The following is a 19,935-nucleotide window of genomic DNA, read 5'->3' on the forward strand; positions in this document are numbered from 1 at the left end:
TTTAAAGAACATGCATTATGTGTATTTGCAAAAGACTATGTAAAATTAAATACTAGTTAATTTTACAATACATACTATTTAACTATTTATCATTTTAAAATAATAAACATTTTGGATTTCAGAGTGAAAATTCTGAAAAAATTAGTTTGGCTTACATTGCTTGTTTATGTGTGTGTGTTTGCAGTGGATGTTAATTGTAAAAGTCTCTTTATAACTATTTAAACCAGATATGTATATAAATGATTAAAAAAAGATTCTTCAAAATACAATGTAAACTCTTCTTGAGCTCTTTTCTGTGTTTATCATTTGTTATTTTGTAGAATATCTTTCTTTTACTTAATGCATTAGTAATAAACAAAAAATCAGAACAGCATTCATTTTCCTGTCAAATTTTTTAAACTGCAGGAAAAAAATTTCATACTTTTACATTACATTAAAAATTCTTAATAGTCATAAATATCTTTGGATGATGACAGAAAAATCAATAGCTCTTTAATAAAATTAAAATCAAGAGGTTTAAAAGTAAATGTTACTTATATAAATATTTATAATAAATATAAATATTTATAAATATTTTATATATTAATGACCTATGAACAAACTGTTTTTTCAAAAAAAAAAAAAAACATAAATAAATAAATAAAAGAAAATAATAATAAAATAATAATAAGTAGGCCAACATGTTAATCAACTTAGAATTATGGGTTTACAGAAATGAACATAAGTTTTTCTAAATAAAAATAAATAAAATATTTAAGGTACAAATATTCTTTATACTACTTATCGTGTAAAATAATAAGCAGAATAAATGTCATAATAAACCATTTTCAAAAAAAAAAACTTTACAATAAACACAAATGACTAAAAATAGTCAAGTATATTTTTAAAATATCTATTTTTAAAAATTTTAAATTTCTATTAATATTTTTAAAATTAAAATAGCATTTCTTTCAGCAATTAACTAATATATTCTATAGGTACTATTTCTGGGAAAATGCTCATGTTACTTCTCTTAAAAACTATTATTTATATGGCTATTTTTGCCTACTTTCATTTAGAAGTGACCCTTTTTTTTAAGTCATTGGCTTTTTACTCAAGAATTCTTAGGATATTACAGATGTGTAATTTCTCTATTCCTATATTCCTCTTTCTCTATTATTCTGCACATATTGGTCTCTAAAAAACATCTGTAATGAAAAGATCTTCCTCTATTATTCTGCATATATTGGTCTCTAAAACACATCTGTAATGCCCTAAGAATTCTTGAGTAAAAAGCCAATGACTTTAAAAAAAGGGTCACTCCTAAACAAAAGCAGGCAAAAATACCCGTAAAAATAATATATTCTATGTTCCTGAAATGGTTGTAATATTTTCCTACAAATCTGAAAGATAAGGCAACACCAAACAACCATAAGTTTATATATAATTTGTTCATAAAAACTTTTTTTAAATAGTTCAAAATATTTAAAACCTTATACTCAAAACATGAGTCAGTGAAATATAGAACATAATATTTTTATCATTTCAGGCTGTTTTTATTTGAGGTATTCAAAACACATATGTTTAAAAAATCATCAAACCAAAGCTGTGAGTATATGTGTGTGTAATAACTGCTGGAAGAAGTAAACATCTCCAAAAACCATTGTCTGTTTTCCTTTTCTTTACATAAAAGAAGTTTAAATCTCTCTCTCTCTCTCTCTCTCTTTCTCTCTTCTTATTTCTAATGTTATTAAATACAATATGGAAGTTCTACAACTTGGAATTTTTGGAATACCAAAAATTAGTTAATCTTATATTGGCTGAATAAAATCTAATAGGACCATACAGATATCTATCATTTAGGTAAGATAGATAATTGATATGTTTAATGTGTCTGAAACAAAGAGTTTCTTATTTGTATCATTAGATCCAATAAATCTGAAAATTGCAACAGCTGTATAACAATAAAACTAAAACAATTAGACCGAAGTTGCACTAGGTGCAAGAATTGGCAATAGCAAGCAAACACAAAAATTAGTTGCGTTGTGCGCTTGCAAAGTACACCGTTCTTTATCCTTCTTTAAAGAAGCTATTTTTTGCTTCTCAACATAACCATAAATGTAAAACTTAAAAAATATATCTTTGCTTTCTTGTCACTGGGAAGGTTTTCCACTGGTTACAAGTATTTAACTTGCAGGTGGCTTTAAGTTAGAAGTGTTCTGAAATGCATGATTGTGCAGTAAGTAGAAGAGAAGGGGGGAAGGGAGAGAGGTGGGGAGGGTTGTTGGAAGTAAAAAATGGTAAATAGAAAGCAAGGAAGGAACTGTGGGTAAAACAGAAGAGATATTGGAGTTGTGCACTTAAAATCTTCTCTGTTTGTTCCCCAATAAACATAATATACTAGCTAAAAGCAGGCAGCTAGCAGTTATCAAAAGTTTACTTTCGAACAGATTCCTGAACAATACTATACGTGGACATAAATAACTCAAACACATGGGACACTAGTACAAGTAAATGTGGCTAAGTTACATCAGGAATGCTTTTGCTGTGATACAGTATTCTGTGTACAGAAGCTCATAACACAGCATTCTAATTGGTACAAACTTCTCTAATGAAGGAAGCCATTTGTGCCCAGTAGTCCACAAAGGTTGCCAATAATAACAATGCAACATTGTATAGATGGTCCTTTTGTGTCTGATTTGGCTGTGGCTCTGGCACATAACTGAAGCACGCACACAAACCTAGTGATTTCTATTCTACTGCCATAATATGGACTGGGAAGTTCACTATTCACAGTGAATGGCCCAGTAATGTTCTATCTTCATTTATACTTCTTACAAATATTTTTGTATGACTTGATCATTTCTTTAGGAGAAGCTGGGTAGCCCTGAAAGAGCTGAAAGCTCTTGAGGTGCAGCTGATAAAAGGAACACAGAGTGAGGAAGGACTGACAAAGTCACTGTGATGTGAGGTATATTGCAAGAGTGAGGTATCTTTGGGAGTAACTTGAATTGATTTGGCCGGACAGATGACATCATGCTGCTTTCAGCTGGTGGCTCTAAGAGCCCGAGATATTTTAAAGCCACAGAGTTTGCTCGCAACGCTGCCACTGCGTGTGGAGACTCACTCAGAAACCACTTTCAGTGGTATATGTAATTACCCTGGAAGGACAGTGAACACCACATATTTGCAATGTTTTTTGTTTTATGGACAAGTAGCTGTCTGTGGCTCAGAGGTAACAGAAGATGATAAAGAAAGGTCTTCTGCTTCTTCCATTTCTTCTACTTCATCATCATCAGGATGGCTTGTTGTAACGTCTTGTGGATCATCAACAAGGTGATGACGACGATGATATAAAGTCAGATCAGTGCTGCTTGCTAGATGAGTTTCATCTGTTCTAGGTTCTTGCTTAATATGCATTCCACTGCTGCTGTTTCTATAAGAACAAATGCAAGTACATTAGTATTTATACTAAACAGTTATGAATAATAGTTATGTAAAACCATTGAAAGCTACAAGTAAAAATACTATGCATTTAAGTTTTATAAACTTTAAATTAAAGATGCCAAGAAATTATACTCTTGGCTTAATCCTTTATTCAAGTATAAGCAAACAAAGTTTGCATGTGAAGTAACTTCACGACTGGGCGACTCATATATAGAGGCTAAAGACTTTTCATTACTTGCCTTTGTATCAATAATGCAAAGCACATATCCTTATGGACATGTATAATGCTATGGGAAGGGTCACTACTGAGACTAGTTTTGACCTTTACTGAGGTGAAAAAGTACTAGGCTTAGAGTAGTTAGTATAGATTGCAAGAGAGCCTGATAGTATTGGAATGATAATACTCTAATGCGTTGGGCATTCCATTACTTAATCTGTTCCAAATATGCAGGGCAAGAGGGTAGCTGTAGTTTGCATGTTCAACTATTTCTAATTGGTAATGTCACAGACTGGATCTCCAATGTTAAAGTACCTCCATTTGATGGTATAGACTGGTAGGCAGCCACATGCAATTCTCCAAGCACGATCCCTCCTATTAGGGTATCCTTGGAACTTCAATAAGTTATGAAACAAAGTCGTTGTCAGTACCCAACTGTGGAAGTTTGTGACAAAAGACATTAAAGATTTCTTTACACCAAATTTTACCTTTTTTTAATGGAGAGAATATCAATGCCGGAGTGTTGTAGAATTCAGAAACAATCTCAGCTTTTAGACCTTTATAATCATTTACTTCAAACAGGAGAAGATGAAAACCCAGGTACTACAGAAGAAAGTCTGCACATGTGCAATTGGTCTGCAATATTTTATGTATTTTTGAAGTTGTATTGCTTAAATAGCAAAATTTTAAGACTGGAAGCCCAAATCCTCCATGCTTCTTTGATAATTGAAGGAATTCCTTTTTAACTTCTTGGTATTGGCTGCACCAAAAAAATTGCACAGTCTTACTATATAATTGCTTTTCTTCAGCTTCCGTGATGTCTGTAATATTTATTATGTACAACTGAACAGGAAAGCTTATGGTTTTTGAGTACTATGTCTTTAGAAGAAAAGGAAACTGAGCGTGGTCCTATTTTCCAGTCTTCTAAGGTTTCAAAGTTCTTGTATACTGGGCAAGTGGAGAAAGGAATTCCAAGTATAACGAGGAGTTCTCTCTCTCTCTCTCTTAGGGGTTAGTCCAAAAGGGCTAACCCCTAAATTGCCTCTAAGATTCCAATTTCCAAAAACTTTTAATTTTGTCTTGTCTGCATTTAATTCAGTGATCTTGCTGAATTTTTCCAAAATACCAAACAAAAATATATATATATAGTATCATTATCCTTCAAAGTGCCCACTGCATCATCGTCATATGCTAATACCTTATTTTCAGTCATGGATGAAGGAACTGTTATTCCTCGCACAGCATGTGCGAGGATTAACATTTCTTGCTTGACTCCCTTTCAAATTTTGACCAGGCCTGATAGGAATCCATTAATTAAGAGGTATGTAGTTGAATTGGCATAGGCTCCTTTGATAACAGATGGCAGCTTTCTTTTTTACCTACACCAATTTTCTGGAGGAAGTGGAACAGAAAGGAATGTCAGATATTATTGAATGCTTGAGTTGAGTAAGGTCTACTGACAGCACTGCCATCATCTGCTTTTTCATATTAAATAAGCAGATCAGATCAAGTAATAGAAACAGATTAAATTCTACTGCTTAGCCAGGAACTTCATACACCTGTGTGCTTTTAATTATGCATCTCATTTCCACTTTGAGCCTGTTATTGATAATGCGGAAAAATATCTTGTAAGTCAGTATTAGATAGAGAAATAAAGAAAGCCTGTTCCTTTCCCCATTCAATCATATTCTGTTATATTGCTTGTTTGAATTTTAACCACACATCACAATTCCAAGTATCATTATTCCATATTGAACAGAGGATCTGGAATTTGGTTGAAAAGATTAATGGAATATTTGGTGGAAGTCTCTATGGTCCAGAACTGATCTCTACTTGTTCCATGCAGTGGAACTTAAGTAGAACTGGATTATGATCTGACATGTTGATGTGAAGATGTTTTATATGGATTATCCTATTTATAAGGGAAGAAGAGATAAATTCGATCACAACAGGTACCAATACCTTGATTTATGTATGTGTAAGCCTGGAAATTAGCACTGCAAATCCTCCATATGTCTACTAGTTGAGCATTGTTGAGACATGTTTTATAACTGAAGGGACATGTAGTGTGAGAGTGTTGGACCGGGTCACTGGTTCAGAGGACATATGCATAAGTAAGGTGTCCTCGTTACCTCCAATTTGTGAGAGCGATCGTGTGGTATTGACTTGGGAGGTTGCAAATTTTGCAACCTCCCAAGTCAATACTTAAGAGAGAAATTGGATTTCTCTCTTAAGAATGGGTATATAAGGAACTACAGGTTAGGCAATTATAACAAGCTTTGGAGTGAGCTTACAGCTGTCCCATGGCAGAACATATTGCAGGGGAATGATGTTAGCAGTGCATGGGATAAAATCAGCAGGTATCTGAGGAAGGCAATATCAGAATGTATCCCCATGGTCAGGAAGGCAAGAAAGGTAGGCATTAGATGGATGAGTAGTAGTATCAAACTTGATCTGCAAAAAAAAGAAAATGTTATGGAGAATTTACAAGGAGAACGGTGATCAGTACACCCATGAGCAGTACAAGGCTCAAGCTAGGAAGATTACCAGCATAGTAAGAAAAGCTAAATCAGATTATGAGAAGACCTTAGCCAACAAGATCAAGGGTAATCCCAAAGAGTTCTTTGCTATGTGGCAAGTAAAAGGAAGAATGACTTCAGAAGGATAACTTTAGTGGGTGCTGATGGTATTGAGGTGACCAATTCAGATGTAATAGTAGAGTTACTGATAAAAGTTTATTTTTCACTTGGTCAGACTATAATAAATTTAGTTTAATCCTTTATCCAAGTGTGTGCAAACAAAGTTTGTGCCTGAAAGTATCTTCAGGACTTGGGTAAAGTGGTACAACACTGGTCGACTCCTTGCAAAGGTGGAGCAAGCTGCCAACACTCCTATCTCAGTATCTCCCATAATACAAAACACATCTTCTTGCAGATATGTATAATGTTATGCATTAAGAGAAGGGCCACTACCCAGACTAGTTCCGACCTTTATTGAGGTCTCATCAGTGGGAGCCAGGCCCAAGTGGAGATACCAAGGCAGAAGCATTAGCAAGGTCATCTCCTCCTATAGGAGCTGCCAAACAGTGTGCCACCTTTTTATTAAATCACTCTGGATTTAGAGAAAGATGTTGAAAGTTTATTTTTTACTTGGTCAGACTATAATAAATTTAGTTTAATCCTTTATCCAAGTGTGTGCAAACAAAGTTTGCGCCTGAAAGTATCTTCAGGACTGGGGTAAAGTGGTACAACACCGGGCGACTCCTTGCAAAGGTGGAGCAAGCTACCAAATTTACCAGGTGTTGTACCACTTTACCCTAGTCCTGAAGATACTTTCAGGCGCAAACTTTGTTTGCACACACTTGGATAAAGGATTAAACTAAATTTATTATAGTCTGAACAAGTAAAAAAATAAACTTTCAACATCTTTCTATAAATCCAGAGTAATTTAATAAAAAGGTGGCACACTCTTTGGCAGCTCCTAGGAGGAGATGATCTTGCTAATGCTTCTGCCTTGGAATCTCCACTTGGGCCTAGCTCCCACTGAAGAGACCTCAATAAAGGTCAAAACCGGTATGGGTAGTGGCCCTTCCCTTAATGCATAACATTATACATATCTGCAAGGAGATGTGTTTTGCATTATGGGAGATACTGAGACAGGAGTGTTGGTAGCTTGCTCCACCTTTGCAAGGAGTCGTCCAGTGTTGTACCACTTTACCCCAGTCCTGAAGATACTTTCAGGTGCAAACTTTGTTTGCACACACTTGGATAAAGGATTAAACTAAATTTATTATAGAGTTACTGAGCGATCACTTTTCAAGTCTACCACCCAAGTGAAGATATCTCTGTACCTGTAGCAATAGCTAATGTGAGTACTGAAGTTAATAAATCAGAGGTACTTAGTATATTGCAAAATTTAAATGCAAACACTGCTGTAGGTTTAGATGGAATATCAGCTCGGGTTTTGCGTGAATGTGCACAGGAATTGTCAACGCCTCTTATTTGATTATTTAACTTAAGTTTGAACTCTGGTATGATCCCTAGGGAGTGGAAGGAAGGAAAAATAGTTTCTTCACATAAAGGTGGCTCTAAAACTGCAGTAGTTATTACAGACCAATCACCATCTCGGGAGTGGTGGAAAAAGTATTGGAAAAGTTGGTTAAAGACAAAATTCAAGAATTGGTGGATCAGGATATGATACACTATAGAAGCTAACATGGTTTTGTTAAAGGTTGATCCATCCTGCCTTAGCAATTTATTAACTTTCTATAATAGAATGACATCTGAGTTGGACAAAGGAAATGGCTACACAGTGATACTTCTGGATTTTGCTAAGGCTTTTGACAGGATATCCCATTGAATACTGTTGCACAAATTGGAGCAGATGGGGATGGATACTAAACTGGTAATATGGATAAGAGAATGGCTCAGGGAGAGATACCAGAAAGTGGTGTATGGAGGAGCAGAGTCCAGGATGAGGTGGGTGACCAGGGGTGTGTATGCCTCAGAACTCTGTGCTTGGGCCGTTATTGTTTAATCTGTACATAAATGATATAGGAAATGGCTTAAAGGGAGATATTTAGTTGTTTGCTGATGATGCAAAGTTGGGTAGCACAATAAAAAATCAAGCTGATGTTGAGAGTTTGCAGGATTTAAAAAAGCTGGCAAAATGGGCAAAAGGAAATGGATGTCAGTTCAATGTGGAAAAATGTAAAGTTATGCATTTTAGGATTAAAAGATTACTAGCTGTGTACTGCATTGATGGAACGGTACTCCAAGAGATTGATGAAGCTCGGAACTTGGGGTGTTGGTGGATAGGGAGATGAAGTTCAGGGGACACATTGCTAAGGTGTCCAAGATTGCACATAGGATTACTTGGTTATTGAGGAACACACTAACATCCAGAGATAAAGAGGTTATTATTCCCCTTTATAAGGTGTTGATACTTCCATATTTGGATTACTGTGCTCAAGTCTGGTCACCTGGATTCCTTGGAGATGAGGAGGTTGTTGAGAGAGTTCAGAGGAGAGTGACTAAGTTGGTGAGTGATGTAAAAAAATGCTCCACATTGATAAATTGAGAGCTTGTGGATTGCAGAGGTTGGTTGATAAGCAGAGAAGAGGGGATATAATAGAAACATTTAAATTACTAAAAGGTTTTTATAAGATTGATGCAGGGGAGATGTTTCAGCTGTGTGATAGTGATGGAAGAACAAGAGGTCATCCCTGAAAATTAAGGAAAAAGTGTGGTTAACAAGGGTGTGAGAACGAGGTTTTTTGCCTGGAGGGTGGTAAATGAGTGGAATGCATTTTCCCTGACTCAGTTATGAGTTCTTCGTCTGTAAATGACTTCAAGAAGAGATATGATAGATATTATTTTGATAGTATGGGTCGCCCACGATGAGTCTACTGGCTCCATGGAGATAACTGTAATAATAATAATAGCTATGCATATCCCATTTTTCCACTCCTGGGATGTCCTCCTATTTTGTCTAATGTGGGATTTTCAATACAATTGCAGTCTCCAGCTGCTATGATATAGTGGACACCGTATAAATATGACTCCAAATTCCTGGAAAAATATTTGCCTAACTTCTATTAGATGGAGCATAAACATTTATAAATCTTATTTATTTGTGTTTCATCCCTAGGAAACACAAAGTCTATCATACCACTCCTTGAACTCATTCACTGGTCTTGCTCTCACCACTCTATCAGGCAATGGGTTTTATGATTCACCTGCCCTCCATGCAAAGAAACCACTCCTTACCCTCTTGCTCACAGCTTCCTTTTGGAACTTCCATGGATGGCCACCTTGTCATCACTCCTTCCCGCTATTCCATCAAGCAAAAGAACTCCCCAGTGTCAACGAAGTAACTACCTCTGAACAGTTTAAAAGTCTCAAACATATCACATCTCCATCTTCTATCAACCAAACTCTGCAGTCCACATTCCCTTAGCCAATCTTCATAACTAACATTATACAGTTCTGAAACCATTTTTGTTATCTGCATCCATACCCTTCCCACAGTTAATTTATCCCCTTCAAATCCTAGGGACCAAATTTGAAAACAACAGTCTAAGTGTGGTCTGATCAGGGTCTTTTATAATGGAATGATAACTCTTTTATCTCTCTGCAGGTCAGGATCCTTCTCAGTATTGCAGCAATCCTCTTGGTTACCTTTACCACCTTTGCAATATATTCCTTGAATTTCAGTTTTCTATCAATCATCACTCCCCAGATCTCATCTCCCCTACTTCCTCCAGTACACCTCCTCCCATCGATGTATCCAAAATTCAAGACTTTACATTTTGCTGCATTAAACTGATACCCCATTAATTTCCCCATCTGTCTAGTATATTCAGATCTTCTTGCAGGGCTACCACATCTGCACTATTACTAATAACCCTTCCCAGCTATACATCATCTGCAAATAATTGAATATCCCCCCCCCCCCCTCTGCAACCCATTTACAATGTCATTGATATAAAGGTTAAACAATACAGATCCCAGTACTGAGCCCTGTAGGACCCCACTTGTAACCTTCTGCCTTCTTGATACTGCCCCACCATACACGACTCTCTGATACCTATCAGACAGCCAATCCTGAATCCAGTTGACTAACCTGACATCTAAACTCATGTGCTGCAACTTAAATATTAGCTTATCATGTGGCACCCTGTCAAATGCCTTTGCAAAATCCAAAAAATGGCAGTATATGCCTTTCCCTCATCAACTGCTCTTGTCACTTTATTATAAAAGGCAATCAAATTACTAAAGTAAGAGTGCCCCCTTAACAAATCGATGTTGACTCTCACAGATAACATCACCCTCATCTGCCCAATGCTGTATATGGTCTCTCACTAATTTCTCCAAGATCTTTACAACTACTGATGAAACACAAACTGGCCTATAGTTAGACACATCCAGTCTGCTACCACCATTATGCAATGGCACTATCTTCCCTTCCTTGGGTACCTTTCCTGTAACCAGACTTTCATTGAAAAGCCAAGTCAATGGTGCTGTCAGTTCTTTAGCACTCTATCTCAAAACCATCCAGTCTCACTGCTTTACTGACATTCAGAGTACTCAGTATTTGGAACAACGTACTTTCTTCTTGCACCTAGAAACCTCGAACCTGCCCCCCCCTCTAGTATTAAAACCTTCTTCTCCAGGATGATATACAGTGCTCATTGAACAACTCCCCCTATGTCCTCTGCATCAGTCACTCTATTCTCATTTCTCCTCCTACTGACCACATAGCTAAAAAAATCCCTAGGATTATCTTTAGATCTTATTAGTCACTCTCCTGGCCTGAGTCTTATATTCTTCATGCATCTGCTCTCCATCCCTCTCCTTATATCTCTTACATATCTCTTACATAACCTCTTTTTCACCTGCAATTCCTGTTTAATATTGTTTGTCATCCACTTTACACCAAATTGTGTCCACTTCTTCACTCATGGAATACAGCTTACTATTGCTGCCAACAAATATTCCTTTGCAATTTCCCACGCACTAATGGTATCCCAGCCTTCCAATTCCTTCCTCCATGGAACTGCCCCAAGTTGATATCTAAGACTATTATAATCAACTGCCTTATAATTCCATATACATTTCCTTTTCTTTGATACTCCTCCAAGTGAAAACCATATGGTCATGCTCTCTACAACGGGGGGGGGGGGGATGTCATCTCAGTTATTATCGGCTCTTCTGATGCTATGATGACCAACCAAATCTAAAACTCCTCAACCTCTTGTTCCTTTTATTGCATGTTGCCTAAGACATCTATCCCTCACTAATTCCAGAAATTCCATTCCCTTATTACTATATGCATTTCCTCTTCCCAACTTATACTGCTATAGTTAAAATCTCCCATAACAATCATTCTTCTTGAACTTGCCAAGCTCAACTGCCTAAACATCTCCTGCTCCCCACCCTCTGTACTCCTTGGCTTGTAGCAGCATCCCACTAAATATCCTGTCTTGCCCACCTCTACCTCACACCATATGCTCTCAAAATCATTTGTCTCACTGCCTTCCAAAGTCTCCATTCTTAGAGGACATAAGTCATCACTTATCATATGCTGTACTCCACCATGACATTTCTCCCTCTTATCCTGCTGAAAAATGCTGTACCTTGCTACTTCTATTCCTGTTATCATATCATCTTCCATCAACCATGTCTCAGAGATCTCAATAATCTTTGGCCAGACTGATGCTAACAACACCACCAATTCACATCCTTCATTCCAGATACTCCTGGCATTAGTATAAAGCATAAAAATGTCACTGCTTCTATACCTATCATTATTCTGTCCAGATTCCACTGGACTCAGTACTACCTCATGTCGTTCCCCTTCACCAAGCACCCGCCCCTTCTATCATCCACCCTGGGAAATCTAGTTTCCCTGCATTGATGCACCAACTCGTTCAGAAAACAGTAATCTCTCCAGATGTCTATGCCCTTCCTCATTCAAATGCAAACAGCCTCATGCATACAGTTCCTTTCTGCCCTCAAATTCCCTCCAACATCCACATATTCCAATCCTCTCTTCTGACACATTCTGGCTATTATGCTATTCATTATTACTTCTTCTGCGCAGCTCGTCATTATTATACCTTGGTAACACACACACTATCTTTCAATTTACACTGCCTCTCAAGTCATTCGTACCCACCGTCACAATTATCTCATCCACCCTTTCATCCTGCTTAATTGCCATAGCCACACTTTCTATCGTTTCTCCAGGCAAACATTCCTCTGGCATCCTATCTTGTACACCACATATCATCGAGTCTCCATACATCATACCCCTTACCACTCTGTTCCTTGGTTGCTCACCTGCATCCGCTCTCTCTCTGCTCCTCTCTAATCCTTTCTCAGTGTGTTCCCCTACTTACCTGCTGTCCTGGCATCACTCTATCCCTGGTTCCAGCACTCTCCTCCGCTTCTTCTCATTCCCTCTCTTCTCTGTTTCTATTCTCTCCTTTTTTATCATTCCCATAACTCTCTCTCATTCCCTGTCTTCTACTCTCTCCTTTTCTATCATTCTCATAACTCTCTCTCTCATTTCCTCTCTTCTACTGTTTCTATTCTCTCCTCTTCTATCATTCCCATAACTCTCTCAGTCCTACTCCAATTCACCTTACCTCATCTTTCATACTTCTCATCTCATTCCCGATATATTCCACCTCCTCTTTCATACTTCTCATCTCATTCCCGATATATTCCACCTCCTCTTTCAGCTCATCTCTCTCTCTCTCTCTGCAAATTAGCCACTTTTGCTTGCCATTCATTCTCTCAATCAAAACAATCTCTGAAAACTTCACAATCATTTAAACCTTCCACACTCTCACTCTTATTTTTTCATTCATATTCCACTCGTCAATCTCACCCTCTATCACACTACTTGTCTCTCTAGGTTGAGATACTCCCACCCCAGACGCAACGAGTTTGGTTATTGCAATATCTAACTCATTAAGTTCCTTTCATTGCCTACATTTTGCACATATATGCATTCCTCCTTCTCTCATCCACCACATATCCAAATGCCGGGACACATACATCCCACAAGCACCGCGTGCCTAAATGGGGGAGGACTTGGTGACAAACCTTTTGTAATTGGAGCTGCAGATGCTACCATCATCCAAACAGTTCCGAGGAACTACTACAACTAGATGCTAAATAGTAAACGCTACTATACTATGTTATACTCTCTTCTGTAAGCAAATTTTTACGCGATCATGCCTATCATTCTTGATTTAGAAGCTAGTTATTTTCTTTTCAAACAGATGATAATGAGACTGAGAAAACTTTGAATCAGTAAACTTTATAATTTTTTTCTTTAATTGTATCTCTCGCTTTCCCTTTATTAGCATGAGATAGTTCTTCATAGTTCATAAACGTCAAATGAAAAGAGTTTTCATTTGACAATCCACAACCTTCCCCATCTTTACATTTTATATTACTTCTTTTTCTTTTAGATGTAGTTACTTTTTTTTTGTTTGTTTATCCTCAATTTTTTTTTTTTAATTTATCTTTCCTTTTTGATGGTCTTGTCTGCATGCTTTTCTGTTATTCTATAGTTTCTCCTTGTAGAACAGTTTCATGTTTTACATTTGTCTTGTATTGTTCAGGTCTTGTATACTAGGTTCATTATTGGTAATTCCAACTGATGTTGTGACATCCATATTAGACTGGGAAAGTGGCTCCTGTAGTTCTGGAATTTTGGGGCTAATTTCTAGCTGATTTGGTTGTACACTTTGCATGATTTTACCACATTTGTTAAAAAGCACCATCTTTACTAGACTGAATTGGAAGATCTGGAAACTCTTCATTATGCCTTTCTGATATATAGCGTTCTAATTGGCTCTATCAGTGCTCCACTATTTCAGTGAAAGTTTTAAAAAGACAAGTGTTAACAAACAGTGTTCAGAACTTTCTCATTTCTGAAACACTGATTAGTGATATGTCTGATCTCCATGCAGTTGAAACATTATCATTTGAGGCAGTTACCACCCAAGTGATCGTATGAAGCACTGCCTTTGTACTTCGGGACAGTTTAGCATAACTCAGGTTGTACCAATGGTGACAAAATTTGGTATGGGCATCTTCATATCCATTGTGAAGGTAACTTCACCAGTTTGGATCTTCATCTCATAAACTCTTTTGTATGTTACTAATCTTATCCCATTTGAGAATGTCTGTATAAGAATTTCATTACTGTTCTCTATATATTCCATGAAATCGTTCATTTTTACTGTTTTTACCTGGCTCACAACCATTACAGGAATAACTGTGCTGCTTTCGAAAGAAAAAACCCTGTAATAGTTTGTTCCTTGTTTCCACATATCTTTAACTACAATTAAATATTTCTCTCCACCATACAGGGTGAAACAATAAATATTATTAGCACCAACTATCTCTTTTAAAACCTTAGTCGCCCATTCACTTCTTCACATCCTGGAATTTCAATTCCTAGAGTTTACACCCGTGGAGGAATTGGTACCATTATCTCGGGGGGGGGGGGAGACTAAAACCTCTGCATTTGATTATAAGAGAGAAAAAAAAAAAACTTTCGGTCATAAGACTGAGAATTAAATAATCCCATGATATAGAAATAATTCTATATCACCAGTAAATGCTCCATTTGAACTACTATAAAATGGTGGCCATGATACCATTAAAAGTAACCCCATAATGCAGATAATGACTGCACTACCAGAAATTTTAATTTATTAATTATTATTTAACTATAAATTATTATTTACTTTAAAAAAAAAAAAACAGTGCTAGTGGGGGAAAACCACCACTGTGGAAAGAATGGTGAAGGAGGAGGTAGAAGATGATGGTGAGTGAACAGATGGTATATGAAGAAAGGCATATGGTATATGAACAGATGGTATATGAATACGGCTCAGGTGCTCACATTGGTGAGTATGGGCATGGCAAACCTGAAATACCCAAACTAGACCTGATCTTACTTCATACAATATACACTTGGTATATCATATCTGGAGACTGGTCTTCTATTCTTCCTTCCCTCTACTCTCTTTTACTTCTTACTCCTTCCCCCAGTGCTATTAGAGCAATTCGAGGGTGGGTGGGGTGACTCTTTCCTCTCAAACTGTAGTTTCCACTATCTACTAAAAAAAAAAAAAAGTGGCTGAATTCAGGTCAAGGAGTGATGGTTGACACGATGAAAACTAAACCACTGAAACCGAATGAACTCTGACCAACTAAAAGACACATGCCGGCTCGATCGTTGCCCAGTCAAACAAGGGTCGTGCCCACTATTAGGGAACCAAGATAGTGAAGGCAAAAAATATGCTATTGGAACAAAACATCACCCAATAGACAGGAAAAACATAACAAGCATATGAACATGGAATGTAAGAACTCTTCACCAGGAGAGCATTGGAAATACTACTGCATGAATTAGACAAAGTCTCCATTCTTAGAGGACATAAGAATCATGTCATGAACCAATGGGAAGTGATTGGACTTTGCGAAACCAGATGGACTGAAAAAGGAGAATTCCACCATGGACAGTACAAAATCCTAACTTCAGGCAGGGAGGACAACAAACACCAAGAAGGAGTAGCACTTATATTAAAACCAAAGGCTCAAAACTTTCTACTGTCCTACAATCCTATCTCACCTAGGATAATTAAAGCAAGATCACTAACTGGATCACTAACTATTATTCAAGTATACTCACCAACTTCGACATCATCAGAAGAAGACATTGAGGAGTTCTATATAGATTTGTAAAAAGCAGTACTGCAGACATCAAGTCAGATCTCCTAATTGTAATGGGGGACTTAAATGCAAAAGTAGGCAAAAAGTGGGATACCTAGCCAAGAGTAATCAGAAAGTTTGGGTATGGAGAAAGCAATGAATGTGGCAAAAGACTGCTAAACTTCTGCTCAAATAATAGACTAACAATAACTAACACTCTCTTTAAACATCCAAAAACCCCAAAGAAAATGGACATGGATATTACCAGACAAACCAAGAATATGATAGACTATATTATTGTAAACCAAAGATGGAAATCAAGTATCCTAAATTGCAGATCCTTTTCTGCAGATTGTGGATCAGACCATAAGCTAGTATTAGCAAACCCAAGAATAAAGTTAAAATCTGGAAGCACTTTTAGAATCAAAAGGAGACTGAATGTAAAAAAACTACAAGACAACAATATTCTAAGAAAATATCAACTAGAACTAGATAAAAACCTGAAGGAACTACCAAAACAGAATATAAACATCGAAGAACATTCGTGCAAATTAAAGGAAATAATATTAAATTCGGCAGAAAAAACAATAGGTTACACAGAAAGAGAAAGTAAAAAGGATTGGATCTCAAATGAAGTAAAAAGGTTAAGCGATCAAAGGAAAAGCATGAAACTAAAACAGAACTATAACAGAAATGAATATAATAGATTAACTAGAGAAATTAGAAAACTAGTTAAAAGAGACAAGAATAACTAGTTAGAAGAAAAATGCAAAATGGCAGAAAAGCTATCAAAAGAAAATAACCATGGATTATATAAACAAATAGACCAAATTAGTAAGACACGGACAACAAAAATTATAATGATCAAAAACAAAGAGGGACAACTAATTGAAAGTAAACAAAAAGAATGGCCAGATAGGAAAAATACTTCAAAGATTTATATAATAAAAACAGCCCCTAGGACATTACGATTCCAGCCACTGAAATGGAAGAGGAAACAAATATCTTTACCAAAGAAATAATAGTACACAGCATAGAAAAACTCAAAACTAGGAAAGCACCTGGCATTGACCAAATATATGCAGAATTCTTAAAAGCAGGAAAGGAACAACTTTTGGAACCATTAAAAACATTATTTGAAAGGATCTACAAAAATGAAGCAGTACCTACCGATTGGACTAAATCAGTCATAACTCCTATATACAAAAAAGGAGATAAAACAGAATGCAATAATTACAGAGGCATTAGCCTCCACAGCATTCCAAGTAAGGTTTTTACGAAAGTACTCCAAAAACAAATTAAGCCATATATAGAACTGGCACTAGGAGAAGAACAAGCAGGTTTCAGACCAGGGCAAAGCACAATTGATCAACTATTCACCTTAAGACAGCTAATAGAAAAGACATTAGAGTACCACCAAAGTTGCTACATAAATTTCATAGACTTTCGTCAGGCATTTGATTCAATCCATAGAAGAGAACTATGGAAGAATTTGGAATTCCCAACAAAACCATAAGAATAATAAAGAATCTGTACGAGAAATCTGAAAGTACAGCATGAATGGAGGACTCCTTAACCAACTGGTTCCACACAGAGAGCGAAGTAAGACAGGGATGCAATCTGTCACCAGACCTGTTCAATCCTACACTGGAAGAAGCAACCAATAAGGCCTTAAACAATGAAGACTCCGGAATCAAAATATATGGGAAAAATGTAACGCATTTAAAATTTGCAGACGACATTGCATTACTTGCAAGCACAGAAGAAAATCTACAGCGAATTTCTGATAAAATAAAGGAGGAGTGTATAAAATCTGGATTAAACATAAATATAGACAAAACAAAAATTATGCAAATAGGAAAAAGAAGCACCAATCTGAAAATTGAAATTGATAGTAAGAAGCTAAAGGCATCTCTTCCCATCACTATTCTTGCTTTTATATCACTTTTACATCTTCCATCACTGCTAATAACACTTCCTAGATATTTAAATGTCTTTACTTGATTCAATTTTTCCCCATTTATTCTGATATCCATATTTGCCTCTTTCCTTGCTATTTTCATCACCTTTGTTTTTCTAATGTTAATTTTCATTCCATAATTGATACAGGATTCCAGTAATCTGTTCAACAATTCTGGGATTCTGTCTAATACCAAGTGCTTCAATACTTTTTAATCGTCATGACTGAGATACTGATTGGCCTATAATTTGATACTTCTTTCTGTGAGCCTCCTTTATGCAATGGAATTGTCACCTTTCCAGAATTGAGACTTAAATTAAGCAGCTTGGTCAGCAGAGGTGCCAATTCCCTGCCATCAGCATTTGTTAAAGTCATCCTTCCTTTTACTTTCCACATAGTAAAAGTACTCTGGGATTTTCTCAGCCCATATCAAGTAGCTTCCCCTCATAATTAGCTTTGTACTTCCTTACCATATGGTAAGGAAGTACAAAGTATCTTGAAAGTGCCTGAAAGTATCTTCAGGAGTGCCCTGGTGTTGTATCTCCTTACCCCAGTCCTGAAGATACTTTCAGGCGCAAACTTTGTTTGCTCACACTTGGATAAAGGATTAAACTAAATTTATTATACTCTAACCAAGTGAAAAATAAACTTTCAACATCTTTCTCTAAATCCAGAGTAATTTATTAAAATAGGGATGCACACCTTTTGGCAACTCCTATAGGTAGACATGACCTGCTAATGCTTCTGCCTGGTATCTCCACTTGGGCCTGGCTCGAAACTAGTCTGGGTTGTGGCCCTTCCCTTAATGCATAACATTAGACATATCCGCAAGGAGATGTGTTTTGCATTATGGGAGATACTGAGATAGGAGTGTTGGTATCTTGCTCCACCTTTGCAAGGAGTGCCCTGGTGTGTGTTAGCCTTACCCCAGTCCTGAAGATACTTTCAGGCGCAAACTTTGTTTGCTCACACTTGCATAAAGGATTAAACTAAATTTATTATACTCTAACCAAGTGAAAAATAAACTTTCAATATTATTATTATTATTATTATTATTATTATTCAAGCCTCCATGGAGTCAAAAGACTCATCGCAGGAGGTCCTTCCTGAGAAACACAAAGTCTATAAAGAATCATCGTGGGAAGTCCCTCCTAGGAAATACAAAGTCTATCATACCACACCTTAAACTCATTGACTGTTCTCGCTCTCACCACTCTATCAGGCAATGCATTCCATGGTTCAACCACTCTCCATGTAAAGAAACCACTCCTCACCTTCTTGCTCACAGTTTCCTTTCATATCTTGTCATCACTCCTTCCTGCTGTTCAACCAAGCGAAAGACTCCCCAGTGTCAACCCTGTAACCACCTCACTGAAGCAAGACAATTCTGTGGTGTGCACATTTCATGATTCTAATTTCTACATTAGCATAAAACAGCACAAAGACTGATTTTTATCTAGAGCTGAGTAAAGGATAACATACAGGTCATTTAACTGTTTCTTTCTTGCTAAATTTGTATCATGTAGTGGATATTATATTGAATTTTTCAGATTCAATATATGGACAATTCCTTCTATAATTTTGTCAATTACTGAGATTGTAAACATAAACCAGCATTTATTAATTTCTTCAGTTTTTCATGCTTTAGGTGAATGGTTTCTAACCTATGCACTCTCTCTCTCTATCTCTCTCTTGAGGGTGGGGGGAGGAACTTAGAGGCATAAAACAATGGTAAATATTATTGTGAATTTCTGAGCACAACTCCTGCCTGTACTCGATATTACATCCACTTATTTCAATACATTACAGCATTAAAACTATTTGCAATTTCCATATTTATTTCATTAACATTATTCCCACTGTAAGTTACAATGTGGTTATAACTACAGTGCTGTCACTACATCATAAAAATTTAATTTAATTTAATGTCTCCTCAGATTATCATCAAATCCTCTGATGTGCAATTGTTCCACACATCACATCAGGTTGGATATTATACATCTATTTCTGTTAGGCCACTACTGCAGATGCATTCCTTTTCTCAATCTATAATTAGATTTGAAATACTGCAAACTGTTTTACCGTGACAG

The 19,935-nt window shown here is 36.6% G+C and overlaps 1 protein-coding gene across 1 annotated transcript in view; it reads right to left on the reverse strand.

The window, feature by feature from the left end:
- Positions 1 to 1,149: 1,149 nt before the first annotated feature.
- The window catches only part of LOC150109883 (uncharacterized), a 32,249-nt gene continuing 13,463 nt past the window's right edge, over positions 1,150 to 19,935 (reverse strand). Inside the window, exon 3 of the mRNA XM_090396437.1 lies at positions 1,150 to 3,415. Coding sequence (XP_090252563.1) covers positions 3,184 to 3,415 — 232 coding nt within the window. The 3' untranslated portion in view covers positions 1,150 to 3,183. The remainder of the gene's footprint in view (positions 3,416 to 19,935) is intronic.

This window comes from Typopeltis vanoorti, chromosome 1, assembly GCF_054136105.1.
Source record: "Typopeltis vanoorti isolate ZY-2024b chromosome 1, IOZ_Tvanoo_1.0, whole genome shotgun sequence".
NCBI lineage: Eukaryota > Metazoa > Arthropoda > Arachnida > Uropygi > Thelyphonidae > Typopeltis > Typopeltis vanoorti.